This window comes from Haemorhous mexicanus, chromosome 1 (genome assembly GCF_027477595.1).
Source record: "Haemorhous mexicanus isolate bHaeMex1 chromosome 1, bHaeMex1.pri, whole genome shotgun sequence".
NCBI classification, from domain to species: domain Eukaryota; kingdom Metazoa; phylum Chordata; class Aves; order Passeriformes; family Fringillidae; genus Haemorhous; species Haemorhous mexicanus.
The window spans coordinates 80,357,006-80,374,090 of record NC_082341.1 but is presented as its reverse complement, the minus strand read 5'-3'; the positions used below and the strand labels follow the sequence as shown (position 1 = coordinate 80,374,090).

The 17,085-nt window shown below is 37.5% G+C and overlaps 1 protein-coding gene across 3 annotated transcripts in view; it reads right to left on the bottom strand.

Annotated features, from left to right (window-relative positions):
• Positions 1–17,085, bottom strand: part of RETREG1 (reticulophagy regulator 1) — a 64,231-nt gene that overhangs the window by 11,171 nt on the left and 35,975 nt on the right. The window contains exons 1-3 of one of the 3 annotated variants that reach the window (XM_059854465.1): positions 12,054–12,251; positions 2,224–2,350; positions 358–442 (exon numbers count right to left, since the gene is read on the bottom strand). In XM_059854465.1, coding sequence (XP_059710448.1) covers positions 358–442; positions 2,224–2,350; positions 12,054–12,088 — 247 coding nt within the window. In that variant the 5' untranslated portion in view covers positions 12,089–12,251. Of the gene's footprint in view, positions 1–357; positions 443–2,223; positions 2,351–8,289; positions 8,397–12,053; positions 12,252–17,085 lie in introns of those variants that run through there. The other 2 variants (XM_059854455.1, XM_059854448.1) reach the window with 2 other exon arrangements.

Below are 17,085 nucleotides of genomic sequence, written 5' to 3'. Positions count from 1 at the left end.
GCCAGCCATTCCAGCACCCCCAAGTCCTTCTGGGCAGGGCTGCTCTGGATCTGTTGATCCTCCAGCCTGGGTTGATACCAGGGTTTACCCTGACCTAGGTGCAGCACTTTGCACTTGGTCTTGCTAAACCTCATGAGGTTCTCATGGGCCCACTTCTTGAGCTTGTCCAGGTCCCTCTGGATGAAATCCTTTCCCTCAGACTTGTCAACTGCACCATAGAGATTGGAGTCTTCTGCAAACTTGCATGAGTGTGTTAACAGGCATATAAAAAAATAAACAAACAGTCCCTACACAGAGACCAAATAATGCACAGTACACACATACACAAATCATGACTGGAAAAGAGACCATACTTACACAAGACATAGGAGAGGACAACTCCAGGAATGTAACTTCCCAAGACAGTGAAAAATGTACATATGCTGCAGACTAGTAGGCAAAACTGGCAAAAACATTAAAATACACCATTAACACTTTCACTTAAATGATTAGATCATTTTGCAAAAGGAAGATGTTGCATACTAATGAAATCTCAAATGCAGTGCAAAATTGAAATTTGTTTTTTAAAACTGGGAATTACTTTTAACACTTCTGGTGAAAATAAGCATCAAACAGTCAATTTTGGATAATTAGGGATGCATCCCCTCTTCTACCATAAAAACATGCTATTTTTATTCATTTACTGTAAAGCTTTAACAAAATCATGTTTGTTGCTAAAATTACTAGAAATTATACCCTCATTGCATGAAAACAGGCTGGACAATTTATTTGCAGGAAAAAACCCGACTCACTAATTGCAATATTACAGTGCATGCCTGCTGCATGTTTACAAAAGCAAAACATCCTTCCTCCAGCTACAGCTCTCTCCCCTGTTGTGTTACTTTGTGAAACTGGTTTCTCTCATACACTGGCAAGCAATCTCTTTATGCTTGTTGGCTGCTCTAACACTCCTGTTAATGACACAACTGAGCCAAATTTTCACCATAAAATTTGAGATTTGGCCTTTGTGGTGCCTGAGACATAACAGCGCATTTTCCACCACTGCGCAATGCTCAACTGATCTGCTGAAAGTTTGCAGAAAGGATCCATTTGCTTTTGGAGCTGAATTGCAATAAAATGGTTAATTCAAAAAAATTTTGCACCCAGCATTACTGTCTAATTTGCTTCTAATTATAGCAGTAAAATAATGGCATGGCTTAGAGAATGAGGTCAGAGAAAAGAAGGGAAAACATGCTATCAACATTGTATTTTCTAAACTAGTATTAGATATCTCTTAACATACAGTTACTGTCATGTTACCACATTACGGGTACCACATTTCCTTATTTCACTATAAACTTCTTTTAAATATAACTTTATTGTCCAAACATACAACTGGACATATAATTTATATAATTTATTAATTTATTTAATTTATATAATTTATTTATGTTTTTTACATATTTTTCATTCTTCTATAATTTTCATATTTTTCATCCAGTTTTTCATCTGTATTTTCAGTCTAAGCTGCTAATATTTGAGTGTGATGCTACATACTTTCTATTTGCTAATTCTGAATGGCCTGTTTTCAGGAAAGATTCTATGGCAAAATTAAAAGAGATTAAAAGAGGAGAAAAAGTACTGTAGTCTTCCTTTAACTTGTATTTAGCAATACAAATATAAAAAATTAATCTATTTTATCATAATATACATTTATTTTATTTATATTTCTCTTGGGAAAAAAAAAAACCTGCTTCATGTTTGACTAGAACTAAATAACTATATTCTTCCAACTCCATTAGTGTATAGAAGAAAAATTGCCTCAATAAAGTATGAGGAACTCTCTTCATGAAGCTATTCCTGAAGACTACAGTTATTTGAGAAAAAAAAAAAAGTTTATGTTTAAGAACATGACTATTTACTTCTTTGCTTTTTCAAGTTTTTAATAAATTGTAGTCAAATAGTGGTGTTTCAAATTTCCTTTAAAAAGTCCATGGAATAACTGGTGAATTTCCAATAGCTGTAAGTGGATGGACTGTATTGCTATAAAGTCTACTGTTTCCCACTATCTACCTACCCATATTCTTCACAGCAAAAAAAGAAAAAGTTAGCAGAAACTCATGACTGAATGTGTCAGAATGTACTTTTTTTTTTTTTTTGCTTGTTCACTTGTGTTTTTTATAAATCTATCTCAACTTTTTATTAAATTGTATAAAACTGTTAATCTTACTGGGAAGTGCTTACCTTGCCAGGGTTTTGTTCCTTAAAGTGGGACATTTCTTGAAGAAATACAAATAAATTCATCAGTGTTTCTGAAATGCACTGATTTATTCTGGGTCTGTAGTCTTGACTGGAATCGGTGACTTTCCAGCTGAGTAAAACAAACAAAAACACTCAACTATGTTTACAGCTCATATGGAAGTTGAAATTGGTTGAAAACATAGTGTAGATTCTTAGCCTCTGGCAATCCAATGGCTGTTGCTATGCTAGAGACACCTGTGCTTGTTCTTTCATATTTTATATTGAGCCAATTTGATCTTTTTAACTAAAAAAAAAAAAAAATCTGTCCAGTAGAAGCAGTTTTCAGTCTGTAAAAAATTACTGCGTATTCATTCTGGTCATATGAAGACATTGAGTTGAAGGCACAGTTGTTATCTAAATCAAGCAACTGACCCCAAGCTTGTTTTTTAATATTATTTTTTTTCTTTAAAAAATATACCACAGTTCTTTTTATTGCCACAAGATGGCCACACATATTATTACATTTCATTTTATGCATTTAATCCTTGAGCTCTCTCTTTCTATTTTTTATTTTGTTCTGCAAACTATGATGATGAAATTGCTGCCCAACCTAGAAAAAAAGAAATTGCTCTTGGAGTCTTGATGTTTACATTAATTTTCCTACTGAATTTAAGTTTTTCTATTTTACTGAAAGGACTGTTTCTAAAGTTTGTCTTATGACTGTTCAGTGCTTTTAATAAAATAACAACCCCCCCGCCAAAAAAAAAAAAAAAACTGTACCAAAGAATTTTTGGAAAGCCATAGGACAGCATATGTGTCTATCACATTTGGGGCTGATCAGTTTATCCAATATTGAGCTTAAATGGTCACATCATATACCTTTGTGGAGTAAACAGAGCCTCTACAACAAAGCTGGTTTATGAGACAACAAATAATAATAAAGACATGCAAAGGCCAGTCAATGTCAAGTCAAACTGGTACAAAGAATGGACAAACCACCGTGCAAACACTGAGAATCTGAAGTCAATTCTACACCAGCTTTATTGAGTTATTTTTCACATAATGGACTGCTGAGTACACACACCTCTGATCACAGCGAATGCAAGCCAGCCATGAGCAACTCTGCTCATTTCACTCTGATATATAACCCATTACATGTCTAATGCATTAATAGTAAACATTTTCTCACAAGTAGATCGAATTACAAGATAAATAATCTACGTTATGAAAAAATGACTGTACACGGGTCGGTGCACAGCCATCAGGGGACACACAGACGGTCAGATCGAACTCCCAACTCCCATCAGCTACACACGGTCTCTGCATGCTCGCTTTTGTAAAAAGGCACGATTTCGGTCAAAAGTGCTCCGCGAAGAGCCTTCCCTGCCTCCCGGCTGTCCTCGTTCGCCACGAGGGGGTGGCACAGCCGCGGGGACCAGCCAGGGACGGGAGGGGCGGAGGGCATTCGGCGGGGACAGAGCCACACTGCCCGGCAGGGACAGAGCCACACTGCCCGGCAGGGACACAGCCACACTGCCCGGGCACCGCCACCCGCGTCAAAGAGCGGTTTCAGCCACGGGGTAAGGCCCATTGAAGTCCGAACCCCAGAACTGGTGCCCTATTCCTGCCTGCATTATAGTATTTATGGTGTTGCAGTGGTGTGATTTCCTCTTACACTACAAAATAGTCGGGTGAGGGGTTTTTCCTCCCCTTTGAGGGAAACAAACGTTGAACTATTTAAAACAGCACACCTGAAAGCCATAGGATAAGAGCCCTGTGTCTTGGACTAGGTGACATTGGCAATTTCCCAGCCATGCAAGGCACTGAATGCAGATATTTGTCTGTGACAGAGGATGCAAATAAAACCATAACATAACTCAGAGATCACTACAGGAACCCAGCTGGATGGATGAGCAACATTACACAGAACTTTCTGTCTGTATCCCACCTACAGTAGAGATTTCAATTTCCATCATCTGTGATAATTAGTGGCTTCAGGAAAGTGTTATACAAGCATTTTGGCCTACAGGAACTGCAGTTCTTATGGATAGGCTACTTCCCCTAAAGAAACGCTGCTTCCAGCTTCTATAAACCATTCTACAGCATTAATAATAAGTACTTTAAGAGCTGCCCATTTATTCCATTACTGAAAACTACTATTATGACAGTGCTCTGAATAATAAAATCCTTTTACAGACTTTTACTCCTACCCTTTATTTGAAATTGTTGACAATCAAAGTGGAACTCTGTGGAAGGACAAAGAAAAAATTAACATGCCTGATGCCTGCTATCAAATTAGAGCTTTGAAATACTTAGGACAACTGTAGGTACTCACTTTAATAATTTTAAGCTGACAGCAAAAACAGAGGGGGGAAAGACAAAAACAGAAAGTACAATAAAAATGCAAACTATTTTCACCACCAATATAAAGACAATATAGATTAAAGAGAAGGAGCTATAACAAGGCACAATGGGATAACTAGTAACAATTCAAAAATAAAAATGCAAATTATGAAGAAAAAGTGCACATTTGCAGGGAAAGTTCTCTGCAGATGCCTTGCTTGGTGATAGTGGTGCTTTCTTTAGCCAAGTTTTTGAAAGCATGAGCTGCAGTGCAGGTAAAATATCTTGCTATATGCTTTGGCCCCGTGGTCCACATGTGGTACATGGACAAGAAGACAAGCAAGAGAAGGATGACAGGTGAAATATACTTCAAAGCTTTGCAAACACACTACTGAACTCCACAAAAGAGTACTTGGCAGTTGCTTCTAGGCCACAAGAAATTGTAAGACACCTTTGTTAGTTCTATAATAGCTACAATTCTCTATTTTACAAGGAACACCAGGGACTATTTTGAAGCCTTATTCTGATCTTAGGCAGTTAGATGTGTAAGAAAGTCAGCTTGCTGATCTTCAGTATGACCACCAGATGCACATGCTGCCTCTTATTGTTCACACCTCCCAACAACCACGAGCCTTGGTGATATCTATCTTTCCTGTCTTTTTACCCTGAGCTGACTCAAATAGCAGTGTTACCCACAGACCAGAGGGCTGGGACAAAGGGGAGGCAACAGATCCTGGTGAAGGGAGAGTGAGAAAGAAAGGAGGTACATCCTAGTAGTTCTATGTACAACATATAATGTATGTACACAAAGACAAAGAGGTTATGTCATGGCCCTGTAAAAACAGAGGTAACTATGAAGCCTGCATTAGATCAAAAGGAAACAGGCACACAATGATGCATACTCCAGAGAAATTAATTTTCCAAAGGTCACATTTAAAGATAAAAAGGGAAAAGGAAGACACGTGAAGTGATGTAGATGATGAATGTGGAGTGCCTGACTATGACATAAGTCAACCAAGAATATAAATCTATTTCAGCACAATATTAGTACATTACTTAAATGTGAACCCTGTACTTCCTGCCAAAACAGCTTTGGGGACTGCTGTACAGGTGCTCCTTTGGGAATAAGCAGCCAACTCTGAATACTTTCAAAGGCTTTTGTGGGTCATTTAGAAAGGATAATATTTTATGCACCCATCACTTATTCTTAGTTTGATATACAGTGCTACACATTCATTCTAAAACTACTGTCAATAAGGTTGAGGGCGTTCAGAAAAAAGAAATTACTCACATCCTTCTGACTGCCTATTGCATCATTTCTATAACTGAGCAAATATATAAACTGTTGCCTAGTAATTGTAAAAAAAACCTACCCAAAACACTCTACCACCCAGACACTTCCACTGATGACAGTCACAAACCCTGGCCAGAAGAGACAGTGGCATTATATTTGCTAAAAATGACTGATGGTGTCATGCTCCCATTTCATAGCTAGACATCTGTTCAAGCAAAGCCCCATCACATTTCTCTCAGAAAGGTCAGCAGATCTCATGTTACTGGTTTAAAGATCTCTTCGTGATGTGCTGGATTGTTTTGAATTATGTGCACACAGTTTGCTATGTATCTTCATGCAGATACGCTACTCAGAACTGCAGCAGTGACAAGAGAACACCATGATGTGGTGGATCGGAAGGACTGCACCCACATAAACAGAGTTTGTAATTATAGAGCTTCTAAACCCTCCTGATTTCCCAACTGTAACCACACACAGAAGCCTGTGCACTCTGTAATTTTCAGGGTAACTTGGAATGTAGTAGTAAAGGTGCAAGAACCAAAAGTTACATTCCCAAAGATATGTAAATCAAAATATGGGTTATATGGCTATTTGGTAGTTTTTAAAAAGGTAATATATAGAACCTATAGGATGGTGCAACTGTAAGGGATCTGGATATCAAAAGACAAACAGGCAACCAGGAATTCATAATGAAACTTAATCAAATGAAATCCAGGGTGTAAACTGTTAGCAAACCCCAGTCAAGCAGGTCTATCTTTTCAGAGCTTTCACAGGTTTCTGCTCTAAGAAAGCAGTCACCGCAGTGCAGAAGGGAGTGATTATAATGATACAGTTTTTCCCTGAAGCAAACATTTTATACCTGAAGACCTATACAAAAAAGTAGGTTTTAAAATCTTTCTTCCTAATTATTAAGGTACAGAGATAAGGGATTTAAAATAGTACATAGACTAAAAAAGGTTTGGGTAAATTTTTTATTTTACATAGAAATTTCAGGAGGACATATACTGAAAATGAAAATAAACACCCCTTTCTCTTTCTCAAAATATAAAATAGTATATATAAACACCCCTTTCTCTTTCTCCCCTTTTCTCAAAATATAAAATAGTGTTAAATGGAAATTTCACAGTTAAGTATATTAAAGTGTCAATGGCAAAACCTCTAAAAGCTACTATTGAACTGTGGTGGAACACAATGCACTATTGATTAGCCTTATGGACACAAAATGCAACACATTTGTGAATGTTATGTGCACTATGTGGAAAGACAGAATGGCCAGCACTACTAAACTCACAGCACAGCATCCTAATGACCTATATGGCTAATTTTAAAGGTGACTATGTAAAGCTGGGCTCTATCCTGTGCCACTTTTGGATCCTATGCAATCATTAAGTATACTAAAATAATTGTATTTGTGTCATGAGGCCATGACCAAGTTCACAAGACCTGCAATTTAAATGAATCACTGGAATACCAGTGTAAAATCGTCCTTGCATGAAAGACTTCCACATAAGAAAAAGCAAAACCAGGAAGCATCTACAAATATACTTCATTCTTACACTTCACAGAGAATTTTCATCTACAACCTTTTTGCTCCAAATATTGCAAAACTTTTCTAACAGAAATCTCTTCAGCTTGTAGATATCCATATGAATGGTATTTCTCATTGCTAATCCACAGGTGCTGCACAAATTTAGGCTCACTAACATGTGGTACTGTGGCTAACATCCTTTAACACACACTTGACTATCCCTTCAATGTTGAGGCTTAAGCACCCTTGGAATCTCTAAGATACAGAGACAGATCTTGTTTTTAAATTGAAGCTGGAGAACGTAGTTATCAGCCTTAAAGGTTAGCTAACATTTCCCAATCCAAAAATCTCCTTTAATTATCAGATCTCCAGTACTTCAAATACATTGTTTATAAGAACTAAATGAATTGTGTTATACTGTGTAACATTGGTTCTCAAACTCTTAAAATGTTTTCTTTTCAGACTCGTCTATCTGCATCTGACACTTCAATTTAGTGCTTTTTATTAACAGTGCATCTGTCCAATTTGCTGTTGCGGTTTTGTTTTTTTCCCAAGGAAAGGTGTAGAATAAAGAGCTGAAAAAAAAAAATCTTATTTCACAGCTTTCCCCCTTTTATTTCCTGACCAAGATGTTTTTTTGTAATATTACTGTACAAGAAATATGTTTAAAATATCAGCATTTGATGAGGCTGGATATGCCTTTCCCACAGGACTGCATAGCAGAGTGGTGGGGCCATGTGACATAAGCAGCCTTTCATCTCTACCTCTATATACTCCTTGCACAGAGTGTTAAACCAAAGCCATAACTATATTTTCTTCTCTTCAACTGACACGGGAACATTTTACCACTAATGTCATGCTAAACAATATCAATCCAATAAATTAAGGTAGTTTTTTTACTTACATTACTAGTTGAGAATAAAGTTTTCTGAAAATGAAAGCAAACTTATTCTTATAAAAATACACTGAAGTGTTCTGCAAAGAGACAGGGGAATTCATCTTATCCAGCAGATTGCTTAAATGAAAAAAAATGACCCATTACTAACAAGATTTTATTCTGGAGGGCATGTGTTCATTTCTTCTATTCAGGTATAATACATCAGTCATCTTATGAAGTCTTAATAAGGAGCTGCATTGTGTTTCTTCAGCTGACCGAACACAAACTGGTCAATTCCAGCTTTTTTTGAAGGTGATTCCAGTATACAAGTTCCTCAATGAAGCAGACAGTATTAAATATTGTCACTTTTTGCTGGATGTCCTGCTAAAACAAACTAAATATACTCCAGCTAAACTGGACTATTTTCAGGGCTGTGCTCCTCTTGACAGACTGTGGTGAGCAGACTGGCAGCTCCCACAGGAAACCCTTCCTCTGACCTGTACTCCTGCCCAGCTCCCCTGAGGAGAACACCAGCTACTACTGCAGTTCGAGGTTATCCAAAGCAGGATCTGACAGTCAAGTGCCATTCGTCCAAATTCCTGACTTATGTCATTAAGATTGTCTTAAACGTCTCTTTGCATGAGACCAGAGTGCTTCAGTGCCATGTAAGTACCATTACTGACTTGCTTTCTCTTTAGCAAAGACTATAATGCTGTTTACTATGTGCTGTTGCCCTTTTCCAAGATGGTCCAAGGGCTGGGATCTTTCAAGTCAGGTTCCCATTTGGAACTGTTACAAACACAAAAGAGATATTTTTGTTCAGAAAAGTAAGGAAACTCCTTACTAAGCAACCACAAGACCATAAAGTTCCATTTGCAGAACTTTATACAGATCTGCCCAGCTGTTGGAAGCAATTCTTTTGGAATTATTTTTCTCTTGCAAAGACAACTCTTAGTGCTTTTTCACAAAATCAATTTATTTTCCTCCTTCACAGCCTCCTCATTCTTCAGCTGGGATATTCCTAGCTCAAGGCCCTTCAAAGTCAAACAGCTAGGAAATATGAGCTTAGTATTCACTGAAGTGCAGAAAAGCTGCACAAAAAAAAAAAAAAAAGAAAAAAGAAAAAAAGGAAAACTGTATTTCTATATTTTCAAGTGCCAAAGAATATTTTTTTTTAATTACTTTCTGTGTTACCTAAAAAGATGACTGTACCTTTTTCTGTGCACAACTTCATTTTGACTCTTTTCCATGGGTTTTAATGTATTTTGTACAAGTAGGTTATGACTTACTACTCTGATGCATTACTGAGAGTTCCTAAAGCCATATATTTCCACCACTTCAGGACCAATATTCACAGTGTCTTTTATACATTCTTGACTATCATTAGATTCCTCACAAAATGTCAATTTTCAAAAAAAAAAAAAAATTTTACTGTCTTACACCAAAACTGAAGTGCATCCAATGGTAGAGAATTACTGAGGAAAAATATCTCCTTATGCTAAATTGTTTTCAATCCTCTACCTGTGGCCATGTGTTTCCTCACTGTTCTTCATCTGTTACCAACCATGATCATGTGCCAAAACACAACAGAAGATACGAGTGGGTACCTGCTCTCCACAGCTCTTCACTTTTTGGCTAGCCTTACTAAGAAGTATTTGTGCATCTGTTCCTTTGCTTATTTTTCATTTTAATTCGCAGTATGACTAACAGAGTATTGACCAATGCCACATATTTAACTGTGATGTAACCATGTTCATGAAATACACTTGTGACACAATATTACATATTTTCTCAAGTAGGACATGAACTTGAAAAGAGGATGTAAGAAGTATTTGCATCTGAGCAGGGCCTACAAGGAGGGCAGTGCACCGAAATCAATCAGGGATCAAAGCTCATTCTGCACCTTCCACAAAAATACTACTGCTCTCTTTTTTTAAATGCATACAAGCTGAAGCTTTGATTCAGTGTGCCCTTAAAAATACACCATTTTCTGTGTATTTACATCACAATTTCTTCCTTTGCAATTCTAAGATTAATTGCTCCTGTACAGCTCCCATAACTCCTCCTTCTATTCTCTCTTGTTGGACCAAAGTATTCTGACCTCCACCAAGCCTCATTAGCACTTCTTCAGCAATGTTCTCCAGTTATATCCTCTTTGTTATGACCAAGACAAAAAGGCAAATTAATTTCAGAAAAAGAAATTGGAAGACACAAAAGGAAGAGGGATGAACATCAGGGTCAGTTAATTTAATGGTAGCTTCAAAAATGATAAATGGGCAGAGCGGGCTCTGTTATGTGCTTCCAGGTTACTGCTTTAGAAAAGCTCATCTTTTTTCTTCCAAAACAAAAACTCCCAACTTTGACAGAAAAAGAGGTCTTAGAGTCTTAGGCCTTCTGTTTAGCTGCCAAATTTTGCTGCAGGCCTTTATGGAGAAAGAATTATGAACAAAATAAATTAGATATTATTACAAAGCTGAAGAGTTTTTTTAAGGGGTCACAGATATTAGCAGTTTTCTTTATTGAAAAATAAACAATTGAACAAAGTGGCGATCTCACCAAACATTTTTTGAAGAACAGCAATTAATGCTTTGGTGGTTATCAGTAATGAGTCAACATTTCCTTAAGAGAAGAAAAAACACTACCTGCCACTACAATTAATTGTAATCTATGTCATAAATATCTAGGGCACAACCCAGATATCCCTGCAAACGGAAATGTGTAGGTGACTCCACCCCTGCAGAGACCCAATTGCCCCTGGGGATCCATTCACCCACGCTCATCCAGTTAGGGGGCCGTGCTTCAATGTGCTGCTCTACAACAGACAGACAGAACTATCTCGTGTGTTTCATCTTGCAACACACTGAAAAACATATTGGGAAAAAATCCACGTAAATTTCAATTTTAGATTTAAATTTAACTAGAAGAAATCAAACCCAAAGCCACAATGAAATGCCCAATTCTGATCCCTGTAGTTGCTTAATTTCTTAGATTTGCCTCTGTACTCTGGCATTTTGTTCACTAACTTCTAAAAAAAAAAAAAAAAAGCATCTCTTTCTACATACATGACAAATACTCTTTTTACAACATTAAATATTTAATTGACACCATTTTAGAGCCAACATTCTGATTAGCATCAAGACTATGGAAAAACCCTGTGGACTTTAAGAAATCTAGATTATAAACTCTCTCATAGCCAAACATCAATAACATCTACATTTCAGTTATCTATTTTAAAAACTATTTGGCTAAATTTAATTAGGGCATTTATTTCATAGGAATGTGCTGGATCGTATTTGAGAAAAACAGTATTTTGGAAATTTTTATCAATTTTTGGATCCAATAACTTCTTTTTTTGTCCTGACTGTTGGTTTTATCAGCTAATTAAAAGAAAAGCTGAACTTCAGAAAGACAGGCGTACCTCAAAGGGACCCAGTGCTCTATCTCACAGAAATGAGTGACTGTTCTGTCAGTAGCATGGCTCCGATGAAAGTATTTTCATGCCTGACATATTGAGGCTTTGAAGGAAAACCACACAGTATTTTCTTCCCTTCACCTTCAGTTTAAGAGGTACCTCAGAGCAGTTCCATTTACCCTCTATCAGACATTAAACTCACACTTCCCTCCCAAGAGGTTAGCATTAGAAGCAAAGCCCCTGCGAAGCAGAAGATTGGTTACAACGCAGAGAAAACTGATCTCAGGCTGAGCACTCAGGAGCACACACAGATTGATTACGTGGAGCCTCAGTCCTTGCTGCACTGCTTGGGAGGGCCAGCACAAGCAAAGTACAGTACCTGTCATCTTGTCCCAGATCCTCACTGTCTGGCATTTCAGATGTAAAAGGGAATTCTCAGTCTCTCTCTACCAATCTAGATAATCCAGGCAATGATCTTCTAGTCTGTTTTGTGTTTTAGGAGCCACCAGCCAGGCACCTGTGCTGCTCGCCGCCAGGAAGAATGCTCCTTGCTCAGAGAGCAAATGTTTACAAGACATCCTAAGAGCTGCTGGTCTTGAATGAAGTTCAGAGCGGTCGCCTTTGATTGGCCGTGGCTATAAATAAACAAGTCGTGACTCACCTCACACACTGTGACAGGGTGTTTAGTAGCAAGCACAGTCAAAAGCCAAACAGTTTGTTTTCCTTCTGGTCATGTGAGGGAGACTCACCACCCATTTAGTACTTTTATTTTTCTGCTTCTACTGGAAATCTTCCTCAGTATCTCCCATTTTTCTCAGGTGTAAGCAGCAACCCAAATGATGAGAACCTAAATCACTCAAACTTTAATAAAGTGAAAGGCTTGAAAGTATGAGGGCAAAGTGTTTATTCTTAAGACTATAAAAAATCCTTTTTTTCTTCCCTGCAAAGCATCAGTCACAAGCTGTCAGAAGAAGCCAAATTATTCTCCAAGGACTAAATTCACAGATAAAAATAAATCCACAAAAACTTAGTAATTTTTTAAAATAAAGAATAGGAAGACAAGTTTTCAGTAATGATTAATTGCATTGCTTTTAAGTTCTGATTCTAATCTAATCTGCCACAACTAATCTTAGATAGGAATACCAGAACACTGTGCTGAAAGAGTCCTCAAAAACTGAAGTATGCTGGCAGGAGGAAGCTTTCTGCCAAAATACTTTGATTGCTTCTGTGAAGGTGAATTGAATATGGATTTCCTCCTACGGCTTTTCCTCCTCTTGCTGCATGTGTGACAAGGATTCTGTCACTCCAGCTACACCAGCTACGTCTCTATTAATTTTCAACACCCCCGCAACCTTATCTGTGCTGGTGAAGTTTTGTCACACAGTCCAAGGCTCCAAGGATCCCTATGTCTGTCGTTCAGCAAATGGCTCAGCACTGCTCCTTCACACAGCTCCCTTCCTTCACTGAACAGGCTGACCTGTTGTTCTCAATGAATTTTCAAATCCACCATTACATCCAGAGATCTTCACTTAAGAAATCTCTTTTCCTAGGAAGGAACCCAGCAAGATTTACACCTGCCTGTCCTGCATGAGACAGTAAGAATTGTCCTGGGGATGTCAATGTCATGTATCTTTGATTTGCTAAGCTCTATATGGGGCATTGTGAGTAATGCATAATTTCTGGAAAGCTGCTTAACTTTTAGAACGACAAAGGATTCTACTCTTTCTTCTTTTTTTCATATAAATTTCTTCAAAAGGACTAGTCAGATCTAAAAAACCAGGAGTAAAGTTCTCTGACTAAATTATGCAATGCAATATATAAATAAGCATTAATGAATGTCATGCCTACAGCTGAGACTTTTCATGGTCACTAATACCTCCATATTCCAATGTAATAATTATTTCTTTTCTTTTCTTATCCTTTTCTTTTTTCTTTTCTTACTTCTGATAGTTAAGAGATGAAATAATTAGAAGTTGAATTTCTTCAAGTTTACCCTGAAACAACAGAGCTGTTAAATTCAAAAGTCTTCATTAATGAAATGATTCTGTGTAACAATTTCATCTTCAGATTGAAGTTGTGACGTCTTCTGATTAGAAAATGAAGCAAAAGAAGCAACTGAAATCTGCAAACATGAAGGAGCATCATTCAAATTTTAAATGTAGCATCAAAAATGAAAGCAAACAAACCTGAACCCCTTATGCAACTTGGGCTGCTTCAGTTTCCATGCACTGCAGTATACTCTTACACAACCACATAAATTTACTATGTCAAATGCCTTTTTCTATATTCCATTTTAATGCTGATGATCACACTCAGAAGCTGAAAAGCTTTCAGTGTCAAGTCTATCCCTGTATTTCAGCCTTGGATCTTGATGTACTCCAAGGTCCTCAAGTGCAACTTTGGACTGTTCATTTCTTGGTCACACTCTGTACCCAGAGCTTATTGGGTACAGCAGAAAAACTGTTTACTTTTACAATTCCTTATATCTCTTTCCAGCTCACACTGAGGCAAGGAGGATAATATCACCTTATTTACTTATTCATAAGGAAGACCTGTAAAGATTAGGTTCAAAAATGTCTACTAAATGAGTACCTATCTAAAATGTCAAGGACCTGTTAGGTTGGAATTAGAGCATTTATAAAACACTTCAATACTCTAGTATAGAAGTGGTATTCTAGTGGTATCACTGCTCATCACTTTTGAAAATCATACTTGACAACAGCATGAGTGCATAATTAGTGGAACTGCAATCACACTGAAGTATTTTGCTTGATATCACAAAGACTATCTAGACAAATCATCTCATTTTTTGATCATTCTAAATTATTCTACACCCAAGGGAATTGAAGTTTGTATTGGCCCCTCTGGAGGTTTCCTGTAGAACAGGTTCATGATTATTTCACAGCAGCATGATGGACTGACCTCTCCAAGAACACTTGGGTGGAAGCAGCAGGTAGACAGAAGTATTGTACTGAATCAGGCCAAAGGGCTTTGGCAACTTTTATTGTGTCCAAAAGGAACAGCCAAGGAAAAAATGCATTGCTTCCTTCTACAGCTAGTCTTCCAGACTCCAGCTTGTGGAGATTTGAGCCAGCAGTGATGCCTGCTTTTTAGCTCTGAGTCGACTTCTATCCCATGGTATGACCTACAACATCTTGTGGCAAGAGCATCTGCAGCTTAACTGCATACTGTTTGGGAACAAAAACCAGCCAACCCCCCCCCCCCCCCCCCAATATTGTTTGCTTTGGTCTAGCCACTTCAACTGGCTTCCAAGATGTCTTATACTGGAACATGCAGATGACAGTTAACTCTCTTCAGCTTTTCACAGTGATTTATTGTTTTTGCTGACCATTATAGTTTGGGGCTTTTTTGAAGTGACTGCAAAATTGAAAGACAAAGCTGTTTAGAAAAGAGTTTAGCATTTTTTATCATTGCTAAAAAATCATTTTTAAACTTCTCCAATATTGAAAGCTCAGAGTGACTAGAAATGACAGAATAAGGAAGGAAAATATTTTCCTACTCATGTTATTTTTCATGGCGATCCTTTGCTTCGCTGCTGCTAAGCTGTGCATTAACTGCACTGGACTTGAGTCATTCTGTCTTTCTAAGATCCTTCTTGCCACTTCTGAGGCCTCAACTCACATGACTAATCTGTGCTTCTCTGAGCAACTTTGTCTGAGCTGCTACATTCCAGCCTTGTTGTGTCTCTCTCACTTCTTGCAGTGTGTTCTGAAATTCTCCCTCCCCTTGGCTCTGTTGGTTCTTCAACAGAAAGAACAACAACTTCTACCTTACAGTGAATTCCTCCTCCTTGTACTATTACTTCTGAAAGGAACATGGAAGCCCTTGGTTTTGTAATCAAGAGGAAGAAGATTATATCTACAATGTCCTCCTCTTGGTCAGCTCATTCAGTTTTGAAAGCCCTGTTTTGCTCACCTGTTTCATTCATGTAAGCTCTTGCATGCCCTCAAACAACCTCACTATTCTTTTGTAAATTCTTCCTGTGCTTACCATAACCAAATTAAGGTAGGAGGGACCAGAAATGTAGTCATTCCCAGTGAGAGCATACTATTATTTACACATTTTGGCATCTTTTCTAAGTTGCTCCTCATGCTCTGTTGGCTGTCATTATCACATTTTTACACACAGCTTTCCAGAGTACCTGATCTTCTTTATGTTATTTGGATAACTTTAATAATAAATTCTTCTTACTTCTGCTTCTCTCCATTATCCTGTTTTCCACTAAGCTGACCTCTTCTAGACCTTTCTGAAAAGTTCCTTGAGAGCTGCTGACTAACAGCCCTTTACTACAGGTATGAAGACACCCCAAAAGATGTGCTAGCATGTAGATCAGATTGACAGTCTGCCTGACATATGGCTTGATGAGGGAATCTTACCAGTTTTGCTCTTGCCAAGTACAGACTTGGACTGAACATATATCATAATTATCAAGTAAATGGCCTTTTCCCCACATAGCATGGACTTCTATGTAAAATTTTCCTTTTACTGGCAGGTACCAAAGACTGCACAAGTCTTCAGCAAAAGAAGGGAAATAAAAGCTATATTCTTGACAGAGACAAGGAAGCAGCCCCACTGAAAAGCTAAAAAGGATTGGAAATAGTGTCACATACACTGTTTTACACACTCAAGATAGATACTGATGATGCTCAAGGGTTTTAGGAGGTAGGTGGTGTGTCCCACCCAGGCTGAAAGCTTTCAAAGATTTTAATTAATCAGCCTGTGTCATACTTTAGCTGGTCAACCAGCTCCAGAACTACTCACTACCACTGCTGCCTTCTATGTCTCTCCTCACCCAAAAGGAAACACAGTGCTCTCTGTGTATAACCCTGTTCTATTTATTCAGCTATGAATGAGTCTCACTTCCAATAATGTGAATGAAAAAAAAAAATTATTTATAATCTACACATACATATATATATATACATATACATAAAATCCCACTCCCAAAAGAACATCTAGTTGAGTTTGCATTTCCAGAACTAATGGAAAAGTCTAGCATTTTACTTTATGTCGATGGTTTGTACTGATGTTATCTTCAGCAAAAGCATGGGTTGAAAAATAAATGATTGTCAAATACATGTTTAGGATGAAAATGAATGTGTAATGACTTTTAATGCTATTGGAAAAAAAAATCATATTATTAACATACATGAAGTGCCCCAAAATGGACTATTTCCCCTCTTTTTCAATTTAGGAAACTGAATAAAATGATCACATATGTGTTTGTGTGCAGGCATGTGTACATTTATATATTTATAAGCACACACATGTGAAAGTATATGTTTTACCATAATTCATCAATTTGATGGGCGTGCCTGATTTTCCCATATTTTCAACCAAAATTTGCTAAAAGTTTCCTGTCCTGATTCTTCCTATGTAAAGCTGAATTC